The following is a 14,201-nucleotide window of genomic DNA, read 5'->3' as shown; positions in this document are numbered from 1 at the left end:
GAAGAGAGAGTTTCTAGTTGTGTTCCGGAATTTAGCATGGCAGGTTCCGTGCAGTCATTGTGACCCCATAATAACCCTGTAGAGTGAATCCAGCAGTATGAAACAGTTTGGGAAGCAGGGTGGTCCATCAGTTGGCTTGAGGAGGGTTACACAGAAATGGCTCATCTGTGACTTTTGAAAATAGTGCAATTTTCTCCAATTTTTCCTAAGAAAAACTATTGTCATTAGAGTTTGGATTGTATTGCATTGGACGGCATCACTTGTTGAAAGGTATGGGGTTTCTTTTGTTTTCGTTGTTTTTATTAGCACTTTTTCTGTGTGTTACCACAATTGCATCCATATTGCTTTAAGAACAGTCTTCAAATAGAATGAGTTCCCCATTGAAAGGGAGAAACTAATTTCTTTCCATTTTCATTCCTGCCTGTTAAGAACTGCTTCCCTTGTAAAGTAAACTCAGAGCTATTTGCAGACATAGAAATGTTGAAACCATCCTGACATTTATTTTTATGAAAATCTGGAAAAAAAAGTTGTGAAGAAAATCACTTGAAAGTTTCCTCTAACAGTTCTTCCCCTGGGTTATAAAAATTGAACAGAACTAATTATTAGTGAGATGCAACATAGTGGTTTATTTAAAGCTTGTCTGATAAATTAAATCAGAATTCCAAGCTCATCAGTAAAATCCTCCAGTTGTCTCACTCTGAGCGTTGCATTTGCCCATTCCTCTGGCTGCTTTTCTGTAGGTAGCTGCATTGCTCCCATGAGTAACTATAATCTAAATACTACCCTGAATTGCTTGTGTGCCAGGGCAGGGAAAGTAAGGGCCTACTGTATTTTCTACATACTTAGATATCTACTTAGATTTCTGTTAGAGGTTTTCTGGTAGAATTTGGAAGTGTTTGAGTGTCATCTATGGAGAAAGAATCTGAAGAACAGAATTTGAGTACCAAGCTTAAGTACTTTCAAATATTAACAGTTCTATTACCTAATGAAGTCGAGAGATACGTATCTTTATTTTGTGGCTAATGTAACTCAGTGGTTACATGGTTGACTTGAGGAAGATCACATAGCAATTCTATGTCAGAGGTGGAAATGAAACAGCAAATTCTTCAGTCTTACTCCACAGTTTTAACTGTACATTCATCCCTTCTTTATGTCAATATCTCAAGTGTATTTTTAATACCGTATTTCCAGTTGGTTTCTGATGTTGGTCTAGCTTTCACTTTTTAGAAAACCTTTTAATGGCTTTTGACTGGAGGATGAATGGTCGTGCCTAGCAGAATTTAGTGAAAAGTTGCCTCTGGAGTTCTGAATGGTATAAGCTTTACCTTCTTTAAAGCATAAAAAAAAATAATATTTTTATATGTTGCATTCTGATGTCCTCCAAAGTAATCAAAGTAACTTCACAATAATGAGTGGCAACTGTCTGTGGAGTAGAGGTACTTTTTCCTAGGACCCTTGCCTTGAAGGTGGCAGATGTTAGGGGTAGTCTCGCTCCACTGGTAGCTCATTGCTTCCTATGCGGCTCTCTGGACCAGAGGGAACAGGTGCTACTGACTGCCCCAGGGGGTCCTTCTCTTTGAAGCCACGGCAGCTGTCTCTGTAGCTGCTGGTTTCCTTGCTTCTGCAAGTCACACCTCTGAGACCACTAAGAGAAAGCGTGGGCTGGGGTATCTGAGGAAAACAAGTTGTATGAATGGCTTTCAGGTTTGTACCACTCCTCTAGAAGGACCCAGCTTCATTCTCAGCTGACAACCTCACCCACAAAACTCCTACAAAAACACGTAGGGCTTGTCTTCCCAGCCCACTGTCAATCTCAGCCCTGCAGTGCCAGGTGCTTTGCTTGATCCTGATCCTTACCACCTTCTCCTGAAAGTCCAGATGGAAAAGAAGGGTAAAACTGAGATGAGCCTTTTTGCCATGGCAGGCACAAAAAAAGTCTTTGGTTATTTCTCTCCTGGAGAATAGTGCCAATGTCTTCCAGACACAGACACACATATACACATCTTTAGTAAGGTTTCCTGTTGATTCACCTTCCAGTATTTACATACTTGGAGAAAACACTACGATTTAATAAGTAATACTGGTATTAAAGTGATATATTTATAATCTACCCTTTTATAACAAGTCCTTTTGAAGAAGCTCTGCTCAAAACTTAGTTGCAGTCTGATTGCTGGATTTGTAGAAGTATTAAAGGGGCCGGTTAGCTCAGTCAGTTGAGCGTGGCGCTAACAATGCCAAGGTCGCGGGTTCAGTTCCCGTTTGGTCCCCATGTGTTGCCTGATCAAGTCGAGAGGTGGCGACCCTGGTGACAGGAAGGCTGGATTAAAATGGTCTCTAAGGTCCCTTCCAGCCTAGGCCATTCTATGATTCAGCTAGATAAAATCTGAGGAAAACAATGTTCTGAAAACAGTGTAATGTCTGAGAGAGTGCAATTTTGTTCTCTCTTGCAGGAATAGCAGTAGCCCACCTGCTTCTTTTCTGTAAAGAGTGTAGCTCCATTCCACTAAGAGAGTTCTCATGTGCTGTAATTTCAAGATGACATTTGCAGCTGCTCCTTGTTCCCCTTACCCTACCAAACTATAATTTTGCCTTGGATTTTCTCTTAAAGAAAAACAAGAGAGATATAGACAATTTCATTAAATATCTGTATATATTTTCAACATCTTTGGGATTAATTGTTGTCATGCATCTGAAAGGAGTAGTACTAATGAAACACGGTAAAGTTAATTTCCTTTAAAAAAGTTTACAGATAGCTATTTTTTATAGCCATAGAACAAGACAGTGAGGAAATACTAGAAAGAACCTGTGGGGAGTTGAAGGCAGCATTTTAATATGCTGTTAGTACAGAGAAATCGTTGTCCTCTTTATCCATGCTGAAATTTTATCATGGATTGCTTTTCTCTGCAAATTTCTGTTGTATAGTATCAGCATAGATAGATAGTAACATACAAAAACATTCTACTACTATTTGGTTGCCCCTGTTGTTATTATTTTAAAAAAAAATTGAATTGTGTTTCTTCAAAAAGACTACAGCTTTACTTTCATAATGGGATCAGAGTTTCAAAATAAGAGTGAAATCTCTTTTTTTTTGAGATAGTCAAACTATACTTTTATTTATTCAGGATGTAATTTCTAGTTGACATCTGTAGAATGCATTGTCCCCTATTTAGAAAAAATAACCAACCAACCAACAAAAAAACCCCACCCAAACCCAAAAATCCACACCACAAAAGAAAACATAAATGCTTGTTTCATGGTTTCTTCTGAATTCCAACATCTCTCTTAACTGCAAGTTACATTCAAGTAAAGCTTGATGCAGTAATAAATGTATTAAATTGTTTCTATTAAAAGAATTGCCATTCTGATGAAACAGTTTAAATTTTTCTAGTTTAGATTTTGTGTTATTTAAGCAACAAAGCATTGAATACATTAAGAATCTGTTTTCTTTTTGTTTGAATGATTAAAAAAATAACACATTCTTTCCATTTAAATCGTGTAAATAGTTAAGACTCATGCTGTAACTAAGCTGATTCTTTCTCTGTTTTAAAAATAGAAAATGCTAGAGCAGTCCTTCCCTTCCCTTCCCTTCCCCCACTAAGTACTCACTAGTCCAAGCTACTAAATGTTACTGAATGGATTTCAGTGTTGTAGCCATTCTACAGTAAGTACAGCAAGATCCTTTGTGAAAAAGCAAAAGGAAGAAAAAAAAAAAGGTAGTGGAAATCCGTTTGTGGATGTTCGTCAGACCAGAGCACCTGCACCAATGACAGGCAGGCTTTCCTCAAGGAACAGAGAATGACAACAAACACTGCTCTACAGAGGAGCCAGAATCTCACCAAAAGACGCCTAGAAAGTATAGGGGAGTGTCCTGCGAAACGAACTGCTAGCTGGGGCATTCTGACCAGCCAAGGTTAGTACAGCAGCCATTTCAGAAACCCTGTTCTGAAATATGCTAAGCTGACCCAATTTATGATGTTCTAGCTCTAAACTGGTTTTTTGTGCTTTTTTTTTTTCTAGCTGTCATATAAATGCATGCTTATGTTAGTGTCACTTTATTGTCCTGCATGGGTTAACACAAGGCTGTTGAAGCTATTTTTGTTCTTTCTGCAGTCTTATCAGCTGATCTAAAATACCTTTTCTTGTTTATCTGCCCTATTTGTTTTATGCAAGCATTTAAGGCTTGACTTACTCTGACTTTTGCTGTCCTGTCACAAGGTAACTGGATACTGAAGGCTGATTGTTTACAACAGGGAACTGGACAATGAAAGGAGGGGGGAAGTAAACTTTACATATAACTTTATATGTGAAGAGAAGTTTATGTGTAGCTGAAATAGCAGGCAGGGGAGGAACTACAGGTGACAGAATTATTGTTCTGTTCTAAGATATGTAATATATAATTGTAAGGGTTTGCATGGAGAATTACTTAAGTATTTAAGTTGCTGGACACTGACATTTTCAGCAATGAGGAATGAAGTCTATTAGAAAATAAGTGTTTAGGACTGCTGTTGTATGTGCCATATTTTCCTAATATTTCATAATACAAGTGCGTAAAAGGGAGCTTTGAGTAACTGTGAGAGTCTAATGTGAATATTTTTAACAAGTGATCATAATTTCAATTAATATTTACCATATCATGAGGCTTAGCGTTAAACACAAAAGAAAATGAGGAAATCAAACTTGAAATTTGTGGTAATACAATATCAAATTTAAAAATGGAGATGTTAAAATAATCAAGGGAAAGAAGAAATGGGAAAGAGATTTGATATAATGTGCATAAAAATAATTTAAAATACCTTTGCTGATTTCCAGTATTAACAGTTTTAGAATTAAACACTCTTCAAGAATTTAAACAACATTTACTTTAGGTTCACAAATGAGTGAATGCAATGATACTATAAGGTTATATTTATTCACCATTTTTAGTACACAGCGTATCTTTTACTCTTATGGTGTTCACTGCCTGAGTTACGATTTCCTGGTCTATAGTAACTTGCATTTATGAGCATTTCAGCTAGGTTAGGTCAGTAGTTCCCAAAAAACTAGGACATTTTCCTTCAGACTGAAAAAATATTTTATAAAAAGTTTATTGACGTGAGTTAGGAGTAGCCACTCCTGAGTGTGATTCAGGATTAAGTCCTTTTGCTATTCCTGTAAAGAAATAGCCACAGTTAGTCAAGTTTTGTAATCTGCAAAATCATAGTAAAACAGGGAGAGTAAGATTTTCTGAAGAATCCATCTTAACACAGTCCAGCTACTTACAGCCACTGTGTGATTGCTAAACCAGGTGTATATATTTATTGATAGACATCTCAAAGTACTGAGAGACTGCTGTTGCAGATGAGGCTTCTGGTTATTGCAATTCACTTGCATAACAGGTATATCTAATATCAAATCTGAAGAAGGCTCTTTTTGGCACCCCTGCAGAGCAAGCGAAGACAAAGCCATGCTGCAGTGCAGTATGTAATTAAATACTAAGTTTGGAAAATGGACTACAAGTGATGTGGGGGGTGCAATATGCCATTATAAGATTTAGTAGAAGGGCAAAAGAATACAGTCAAGCTAGGAAAAGGACTTCAGCCTACTGGCTTGAGGGCCCACAACCAGGCTATTTTACCAAAAAATTCCTGGACGTGGCAAAAATCAGTGTGCTAGGCCCAGCTTTGCTGCCCAGTTGGGTACAGCTCTTAAGACTGGGGATAAGGCCAGGTGCTGCATTCAATCTCTGGCAGGCCAGAAAAACTGAATATTCTCAGCACAGCTTGGGGAGAATTGATTGCAGTCCAGATTAAGGCTGAGACTGCGTCTGAGGAGCAAAATTATTCCAGAGTCTGAGCTCAGCTCAGAATGTCCATATGCCTTTTTTGTTGCCTTTTTTGTTGCCTTTTTTGTTACCTTCTAATTGGGAAAGCCACTGAAAACCCCTTTCCTTGTTTTAGCGACTCATCCAAGGAAATAATAAATGTCTTACTACCAACTCCTCCGCATATTCAAATCAAATCCCATGTGGGGCTCATGGATTACTGAATTTAGAGGTGGATGTGATTTTATACCTTTGCACTCTAGCCATGGTACACAGAGTTTGCAAGTTACTTTCAGTTCAGAGAATACCCAGCCTCAGGAAGACAGAGCAAACAGGCTGTACATGAGCAGTGAGCAGGGGAGTCGCCGTGTTTTCCCAGGATGGCAGAAGGGGCCTGACACACTTCCCATGTGCGCAAGGCCCGGCACTGAGCCAGCAGCGACAACTGCAGCTGCCACCGGCGTTACCGCCGCCTTCACCGAGCCGAACGTTCCTTGTGGCGGGAACTAACGGAGCTGTGTTTGGATATTGCTGTTGTGGGGTGTTTTTAGGATTTTTAGTACAGTTTACTGACTCATCTTTCTGTGTGAAAAGCACGTTAAATTGCAATGTCAAAGCACTGAAAATCTAGGAATTGTTAAAAGTTGACTGTGTCATGCTGGTTTGACCATCTAATGCATTATAACCCAGTATTTGTCAGCAGCCACAATACTGTATTTTTCCACAAAGCCCTGCTTCCTTTGATATGTCAGATGGATGGCGTCCTGAGAATGTGTTAGGTTTATACTCAGGAACACATAGTGTGTAATTTTTCTATATGTTGCAAAGGTTAGAAGGCATGTGGTGAACGGTAGGAAAAGGAAGAGTTAATGTTTTAACAACAACCAACAGTAACCTCTGATTTTGTCTTTTCCTGTAGCACCTGTGTGTTTCAGGACCAATCATCTAACCTAAAAGTTTCTTGACTGATCATGGTTATAATTATCTAAGGCTGAAATTTCAGAAGCTCAAAGCTCTCATAACCATAATTAAACTATGCTTTCAGTGTGCACTCTAATGCTTAAGTACTCTGGAAAAAATAAGCTATTAGATTGGTTTTACAATTTAAGCATTGAAATGCTCTGTCTTTTGGTTCATTAGTTATAAATTAGCATGAACTGCTGATGTTATGAAGATAAATTCGGCCAGGGTTTTGAAGGATTCTTTTGTTATTGGGAGAATACCATGAAAATGGCAATATAAAATTAGCAACGTCATAGTCAGTTTATAATTGGATAGAGTGTCTTCAAGAGCAGGAGATCCTACTAGATACAGAGATACACAATGCTAAGTCATTCATTGAATACAACACTGGAATGGCATAACTAATATGTGGTTATGTACTGTGGGTGCAGCATAAACAGAACTATGTGGGAAAATAAATTTGCTTTGTATGGTTTTTAAGAGTAGGACATTGTTGGCATTTGGATTTGGAATGAAATCCTCCAATTCTGAAAGTCAAAATGATAATAAACACTGGAAGGAATATTGGTTTGAACCAACCAAGTTTTCATTTTTTGTATGCATATATACATAATTATGTGTATGTGTTTATATATTCTTAAATATTTTTAGATCAAACAAAACCAAAGATTATTTGAAATACTGAAATGAAATATTTAAATGCCACTTGAACTACATCTGCTCTCTCAGATATATTTTAATCATCTCTAGTCTATATTCTATTTTTTGGAAGTTTTTTGGTGTTATTTGTTGCAATTTCATTTGTTAAAAAGAAGTGGCTTCTGTTTTGCTGATCATATCTAATCATAGTAGTTAAGCACTAGAGATGCAATTCTAAACTTTTAAATGCTTGACTTAAGATTCTTTTCATTAGTTTTTAATATCAAATATCAATTGAATAATTGATACACTTTTTTACCCTGCAAGTGCTTTAGAAGAATGGGTAATTTTATATTGCTACAGTAAAACCTGTCAAAACTCAGTTACATATAAGAAATATCAGGCAGTTTTAACAACTGGAGTGAAGTGAGTTGGTTGATCTTGGGACTACAGCAGTACAGATTGTTTATGTTACAGTTTTCCTGTCTGTTGCTGCAGTAGCCACAAACTGAAACACTCGATATATGTATTAAGGAATTAAAGTAATAGTGACGAGCTTAATACAAAACATTTGTTAGTTTTGCAGAAATAAATACTAGCTACAACACTTTCAAAATAGTCTGTGTTTCTCTCTCCCAATAATGAATTGCAGTAGGCCTCTATTTTCAGTTCTTCTCTGGTGATACTGCTTCTTCTGAGGACTGGCACACTATTTACCCGTAGAGCAGTATTTTTCTAAACTGCTGAGCTCTGGCATAAATCTTCTCTGTCAGTGAGAAGACTTTGATTCATTTCCAGTTGTTCTTGTTTTGGAAATCCGCTTTTTAATATACCTGTTATTGTTTTAGAGTTGGGGTTTTTTATATGTGGTTTTGGACACAAAAACTTTTAAAACAAAATATAGCATGATGAAGATATTTTTACATGCTATTTTGTTACTATGATCATAACTGCAGGAATGACTTACAGGTAATTGCAGGTGGAAATAAAGGAGCGGAGTCTGTAGGAAAATATGAAGAAAATCACGTTAATGACTTAGAAATGGATCAAAGACAGAAATGCAAATCCCTGTTTTTGGAGATTTTCACTGCTGAGAATAGTTATTAAGACCCCAATTTAACAACCGAAGAATTGTTTAGGAGATAATTGAGGCAATAGTGAACTGCTAAAAGGCAAGTTTAGCATGTGGATCAAATAGCATTTGAAACATGTTCAGAATATCTCTGCTTGTTTCTTTTATAAGTATGTGATGAATAAGTAGTAAAGTAACATATGAACATTTGGCAGAGCTTCCCTTACAAATCTATGTACTAATATTGATTTTTGAGGATGCAAAACTGTGTGTTTGATTGCGTGATTAAAAAGGAGGAATTTGTCCTGTAGTTCTTATTCGGCTCAAGGTTCTCCTATGATGAAATTTCAATTAATCTGCCTTGGAAGGCAAAGGCACAGGTACTGGCACTGTGGAAAGTTGTTATGTTAAAACAATAAATGTCAAAAATGAACAAAAGAGAGGACACAGAAAAGAAACTGTCTACTTGTATATGCTCATATCTTCAAAGCTGTGTTTACTGAAAGTTGGTATTACAGTGAGCTTAGGATCTCCTTCCAAACATAGCTGGAGAATACTAAGAAGAGGCCCAATTAGCAAGAATAGGGGTTTTTTTAAACTTTTTTTTATTTTCCAGATTGAAAGAAATGAGTAGGATTTATAATTGCAATTGGCTGGAAGTGCCATGGGGAGATGGAGATTTAGGTATTGTATGACACGTTGTAATTTTTTGTTTTAAAAACTATGCCTTTTAATACAGTGAATATATTTATTCTTTCTTGTCAGTGTTTACTAAGCAATATAGGCTGCCCTTCCTGGTAAACTGTACACCAGAGAACTTGGAACTCATGTGGCTTCTAAATATAGTTAGAGATACTTTGTATTCAGCATCTGTCAGAGACTATATCAGCAGGGAATTAATGCATTAACAGTTTTGGAATAGACTGTGTTGCTAATACTGCTGCTATGGAAAACAATAAATGAAAAATTGTCCTCATTTATATTCTTGTTAATGCTTTCTAAGTGAGAGACATAGCAAGTTTGTAGATTAGCAGAAGGCAGCAATCCAGACAAAGAATTTATGTGAAGACACCTTTGATGTTTGTTTATTTTACATGATTATTTCTCTGTGGTATTTAATGATTAATTACTATGTTTATCGATAAATTAGTTGGAATGTGAAAGCTTTCTTCTAAACATAGTTTGCACAAAATATTTCTGCAGCATTTTGCTTGTAGATTTTATTTGCAATAGAGATTATACAAGCATTTTGTATTTAATGGATTCAGCAGAAACAGCTACCTGCTGGGGATGTCTCTACAGGAAAACAGGGATATAAGGTGGCTCTAGGTCAAAACAGAGCTCACAGCAGGAGCCGGTGTCATTTGGTTCTCAAACGTCATTGGGGTAATGACATTAACAGAATAAACAGAAATTCTTCTGAGCAAGCCAAAGAGGGGAGATGAAGAAAAGATGGGAAAAATATTGCTTTTAGGTCCTACCTGCTTCTTTGTTCTGTTTAGAATTATATACAGCTACAAAAATGTCCAAAGGGTATTTAATGGTTTAATGGACATAAAAACTTCATGACACAATTTTGTTAGATATTTTTCTGTATAATAGTGTCTTTTTTTTTTTTTTTTAATGGTTATTTAGGAGTAGGATAGACTGTCGAGAGAGAACTTCTCATGTGTAGAGATGGGAACAAAATTTCAAAAGCAGTCTCTAAGTACAGCTTTTAATTATTTTTGAGGAAATCTTTGCAGCTGCCAGCAGAACTACTTAATGGATCTGATTCATTTGACTAGAGTGCTGGTTCAGATAGCACTACAGAAGGAAAACTTGGGCCAGAACACTCATAGTGATTGCTCACATCGAAACTACAATAGGATAAATTACACTTCAGCTTATTGGGATGACAGAAGAAATACCGATGTTTTGTCAAAATTGAGTCCTTTAAGATTTCTAAGCTCGGTTTTTATAGTATAATACTCTTTAAGATCCCAATCACTTTGTGTATGTTCTTTATTCTGACTTGCAATAAGAATTGCAAAATAGCACATATAATAAACCCAAAGTGAAAAGTATGTTCATGTATGTTTGTGCATACATACACGTATGTGCATACATGTTCACACACATGATCAGAGCTTAGTGCAAATAACTCTGAAAGAGTATTGGAAGCTGGATCTTGCCCATGGTCCATCTACTCCTACAGATGAAAAAGTACAAGGAGCTTCACGGATACTGGATATTATGGCAAAATAGAAATATTCATGCATTTTTAGGATTAGGTTTACAAAGTTTTAATCTTCTATATTTTATCTTCTTTAATTAGCTTTATATAGTCATGATAATTGAAATAGTCAGTTGTGCTTTTGTTTTGCCAGTTTTGATCTCAGTAGCATCTAGTAGCACTGAGTTCCGGGTGTAATTATATGTTATGTGAGAAGATACAGTCTTACATCCGAGTAAGCTTTACTTTTGTTCACTAACACCTCTAGGAAAATGGAGGATTCATCTCAATTTCCATATTGTGCCCTATTTCATATTTTTTTACCTATGCCCTGATTGATTGAGCACTCTTAATCTTTTCCATTCATCTTCGTGTGATTTGAGGGGGTTGTTTATTGTAACTGAAAGCATATTTCTGAAACAGGATAATGGGCAGAAGGGGTCCAACAGGGAACAGAAACAGAGTCTTATTTCTAGTGAGTAATTACCTTAGACTGATGATTGCCAGTGATTGAGCAATAGCCTTCTCATTTAAAATTCATTGCCTTGTCACTAAAAGGCCGTAAGTGGCTCTGCAGGCACTCCTAGTCCATTCCAACGGACAAGGTCAAACACGTTTACGCATTGGACATTCATTTGCCACTGTCACCAGTTCGTCATACTTAGTTAAGTCACTCTACATTTCTTCCGGGATTTTTGATACAATCACATTGTACTGTTCCAGTAATTTTTTTTTTTTTTACAGGAATAGATATAAGTAACTCGTATTTTGCAGATGAGTCTTTCTTGCACAATCTCTCAGAACTTGATTTGCAAAATTCATGCAGTAAATTGGTACTATGCCTGTAACACTGCCTGGCTAGAAGGGACCTGTCAGTGGCCAGGCTTCTAGAGAAAAAGGCCAGTTCTTTGTCAGGGGCCCTGGGATGACTCTGGGACTTGGGCTGGGAGTTAAGAGGGCGTATGTGTGCAAAGGTGGGGGTTGTTATTTGGTTTCTGGGCCCCTCCCCCTTTTCTTTCCTGGAGGTGATAAATAAATGAAAATATATGTCAAACCTTTACATTTTAACTATTTTCAGCCCTAATAGCCTATTAGAATAACTCAGACTTGATATCGTATTTCTACTATAGCCATTTTTTTGTGTGATTCTCCATGGATTCCTCTCCTTGCACTTGTGTAGTAGCTGCAGATTAATCACATCATGCATAAGGGGCCAGTTAGCTCCGTCGGTTAGAGCATGCTGCTGATAACACCAAGGTCACAGGTTCGATCCCCGTTCAGTCCCCATGTGTTGCCTGATCTAGTTGAGAGGTGTCCCTGCCCATGACAGGATTAAATGATCTCTAAGGTCCCTTCCAGCCTAGGCCATTCTATGATTCTATGATAAGGATATCCTTACTGATTTTCATATACCTCAGCTTTTTAAGGGCTTTTTCAGGCAGGTTTATGTCTAGTTTAAGTTCAAATATCAATTTGTTTAAGCTACATGTTTCTGTATGCCGGCTGCAAAAATAAGTTATATTGGGGTTGGTTTTTTTTGAAAAATGAGCAATGCAAAAATAGAAGTGGGAAATATAGCAATTGCTTAATTTAATAGACTAGATTACTGAAATCAATATATCAATATTTTGATCTCTGTTCCATATAATCATTTATTAGAGTTATTTACTGTTAATAATAGAGCAGTATTTATTGTCTAGAAACTGATTGTTTGAAATACAGTCTCTAAGGATGAATTAATTTCAAGGGAGAATTGACTTCATTCTGTGCATTATACTTCCTGCTTTGCTCTATGATTTCCAAAATCCTTCTAATTTGTATATTTTACTCAATAAGTGTTGTTGTTATATAGGTTCTTGGGCAGATCGCTCACCTCTGCATGAGGCAGCCAGTCAAGGACGTCTTCTTTCTCTAAAGACTTTATTGTCACAGGTGAAAGCTGAGTTCTTAAAATTACTTTCATTTTTAATGTTAATTAATTTCTCCACATAGATTATTAATGCACATTTATTATGCTTTACTTTGCTTTTTTCATTTCAATTTTTCAAGCAATACATGTTTATTATTTTTTGGATGACAAGATTATAAGTTAATTTTTAAAACGTTTTCTCTGTATGTTTTAAAACTCCTCCTGTTTTTTTCCAAAGCTATATCTAAATCTGTATCTGTCTGCCTCTCTTTCCTGGTATAAGTCAATGCAGTTCCACATCTTTAAGCCCTCAGGTAAATAGAGCTAGTCAGATATATATTTGCTGAAGGGAAGAATTACTGAAAGATTCTGGGTTTTTTTAGTTGTGGTGATCTTTTTTTTCAGTTGTTAATAGCAAGGGGAGAGACTGTAAACCGCTAAATTTTAATATTACAGTATTGTCATGTTAGCTACTACAACACTGAAAAATTATACTAAAGAATACATTTGATAGAAGCCAATAGATGCAATCAGTAGTTCTTAAGAATCAAACAACATCTGCTACAGAAAATTTCAAGGCCTTGATGATTTTATCAACCAAGACATGTTTTTCTTGCTAAAATTCTTGACTGTTTCAGACATTAAGTCAGAGAATCATTGAATCACAGGATAGTTTAGACTCAGGGCCTTGTTGAGTTTTAAAGATCACCAAGACTGGAGATGGACCAACCTCTCTGGACCCCTGTTCCAGGGTTTCCCTGTCCCCACAGTGAATTTTTTTTCTGCGTAACTAGTTGGAATGTGCCATGTTCTGGCTTGTGTGTGTTGCCTTTTGTCCTATCACTGTGAATCTCAACAGTCTATCTTCTTTATACCTTCGACATCCTATTCCTATTCCTGATTTAAAACAGAAAGAGCTGGCAACTTACTAATATTGTTATATACCTTGATTGGTGAAAGATTCTTTTTATGCTGACTGAAGAGTCTTAAGCCTGATTAGAGTATTGTAGACTATTCCTATGAACAGTAGTGTCAAGAAATTAGTCTTAACGTTTTTTTTTCTGTGTCATTCATGTCTTGTTTAGGGGTACAATGTAGACATACTAACAATTGACCAAGTAACTCCACTTCATGAAGCCTGCCTGGGAGATCATGTAGGATGTGCAAGAATCCTTCTTGAAGCAGGAGCAAATGTAAGGGAGCTTTTTTTTTGAGATATGAAGTCTAGTGCTAACCTTGATTTAACTGAGAATGATATATTCCTTGATTTTTATTTTTTTATAAATTGATATTTTACTCACCCTATTCGTCTCATTTAATTACAGTAAATTATGATCTGGGGAAGTGATGAGCAGGCACTGAAACAGTAATGAATTAGAAAGAATCAGAAGATTGTATGTCAGCAGCCTTATTTCTTCTCAGAATTTCATTATTTCTCTTTTAAGTTATAGAATGCGTCCCTCTCCTTTAGTGGCTTCCTCTTGCTTTGAGTGGCTTGCAGAAGACTGTTTTTTTGATCTCCAGAATGTCTTCTGTCACACTGCACCTGTGTGCTCTTAGATTCTTTGGTCTAAGCACAAAAATCAGACTCTTTTTGGTATTG

The 14,201-nt window shown here is 36.5% G+C and overlaps 1 protein-coding gene across 2 annotated transcripts in view; it reads left to right on the top strand.

The window, feature by feature from the left end:
• Positions 1-14,201, top strand: part of ASB5 (ankyrin repeat and SOCS box containing 5) — a 28,826-nt gene that overhangs the window by 8,981 nt on the left and 5,644 nt on the right. The window contains exons 1-3 of one of the 2 annotated variants that reach the window (XM_009865301.1): positions 3,645-3,910; positions 12,542-12,621; positions 13,684-13,791. In XM_009865301.1, coding sequence (XP_009863603.1) covers positions 3,796-3,910; positions 12,542-12,621; positions 13,684-13,791 — 303 coding nt within the window. In that variant the 5' untranslated portion in view covers positions 3,645-3,795. Of the gene's footprint in view, positions 1-3,644; positions 3,911-12,541; positions 12,622-13,683; positions 13,792-14,201 lie in introns of those variants that run through there. The other variant, XM_009865300.1, reaches the window with a different exon arrangement.

Source organism: Apaloderma vittatum, unplaced genomic scaffold (assembly GCF_000703405.1).
Source record: "Apaloderma vittatum isolate BGI_N311 unplaced genomic scaffold, ASM70340v1 scaffold7772, whole genome shotgun sequence".
In the NCBI taxonomy this organism is placed as follows: Eukaryota; Metazoa; Chordata; class Aves; order Trogoniformes; family Trogonidae; genus Apaloderma; species Apaloderma vittatum.
The sequence above is the reverse complement of the archived record's forward strand: the minus strand, read 5'-3'. Positions and strand labels throughout refer to the sequence as shown.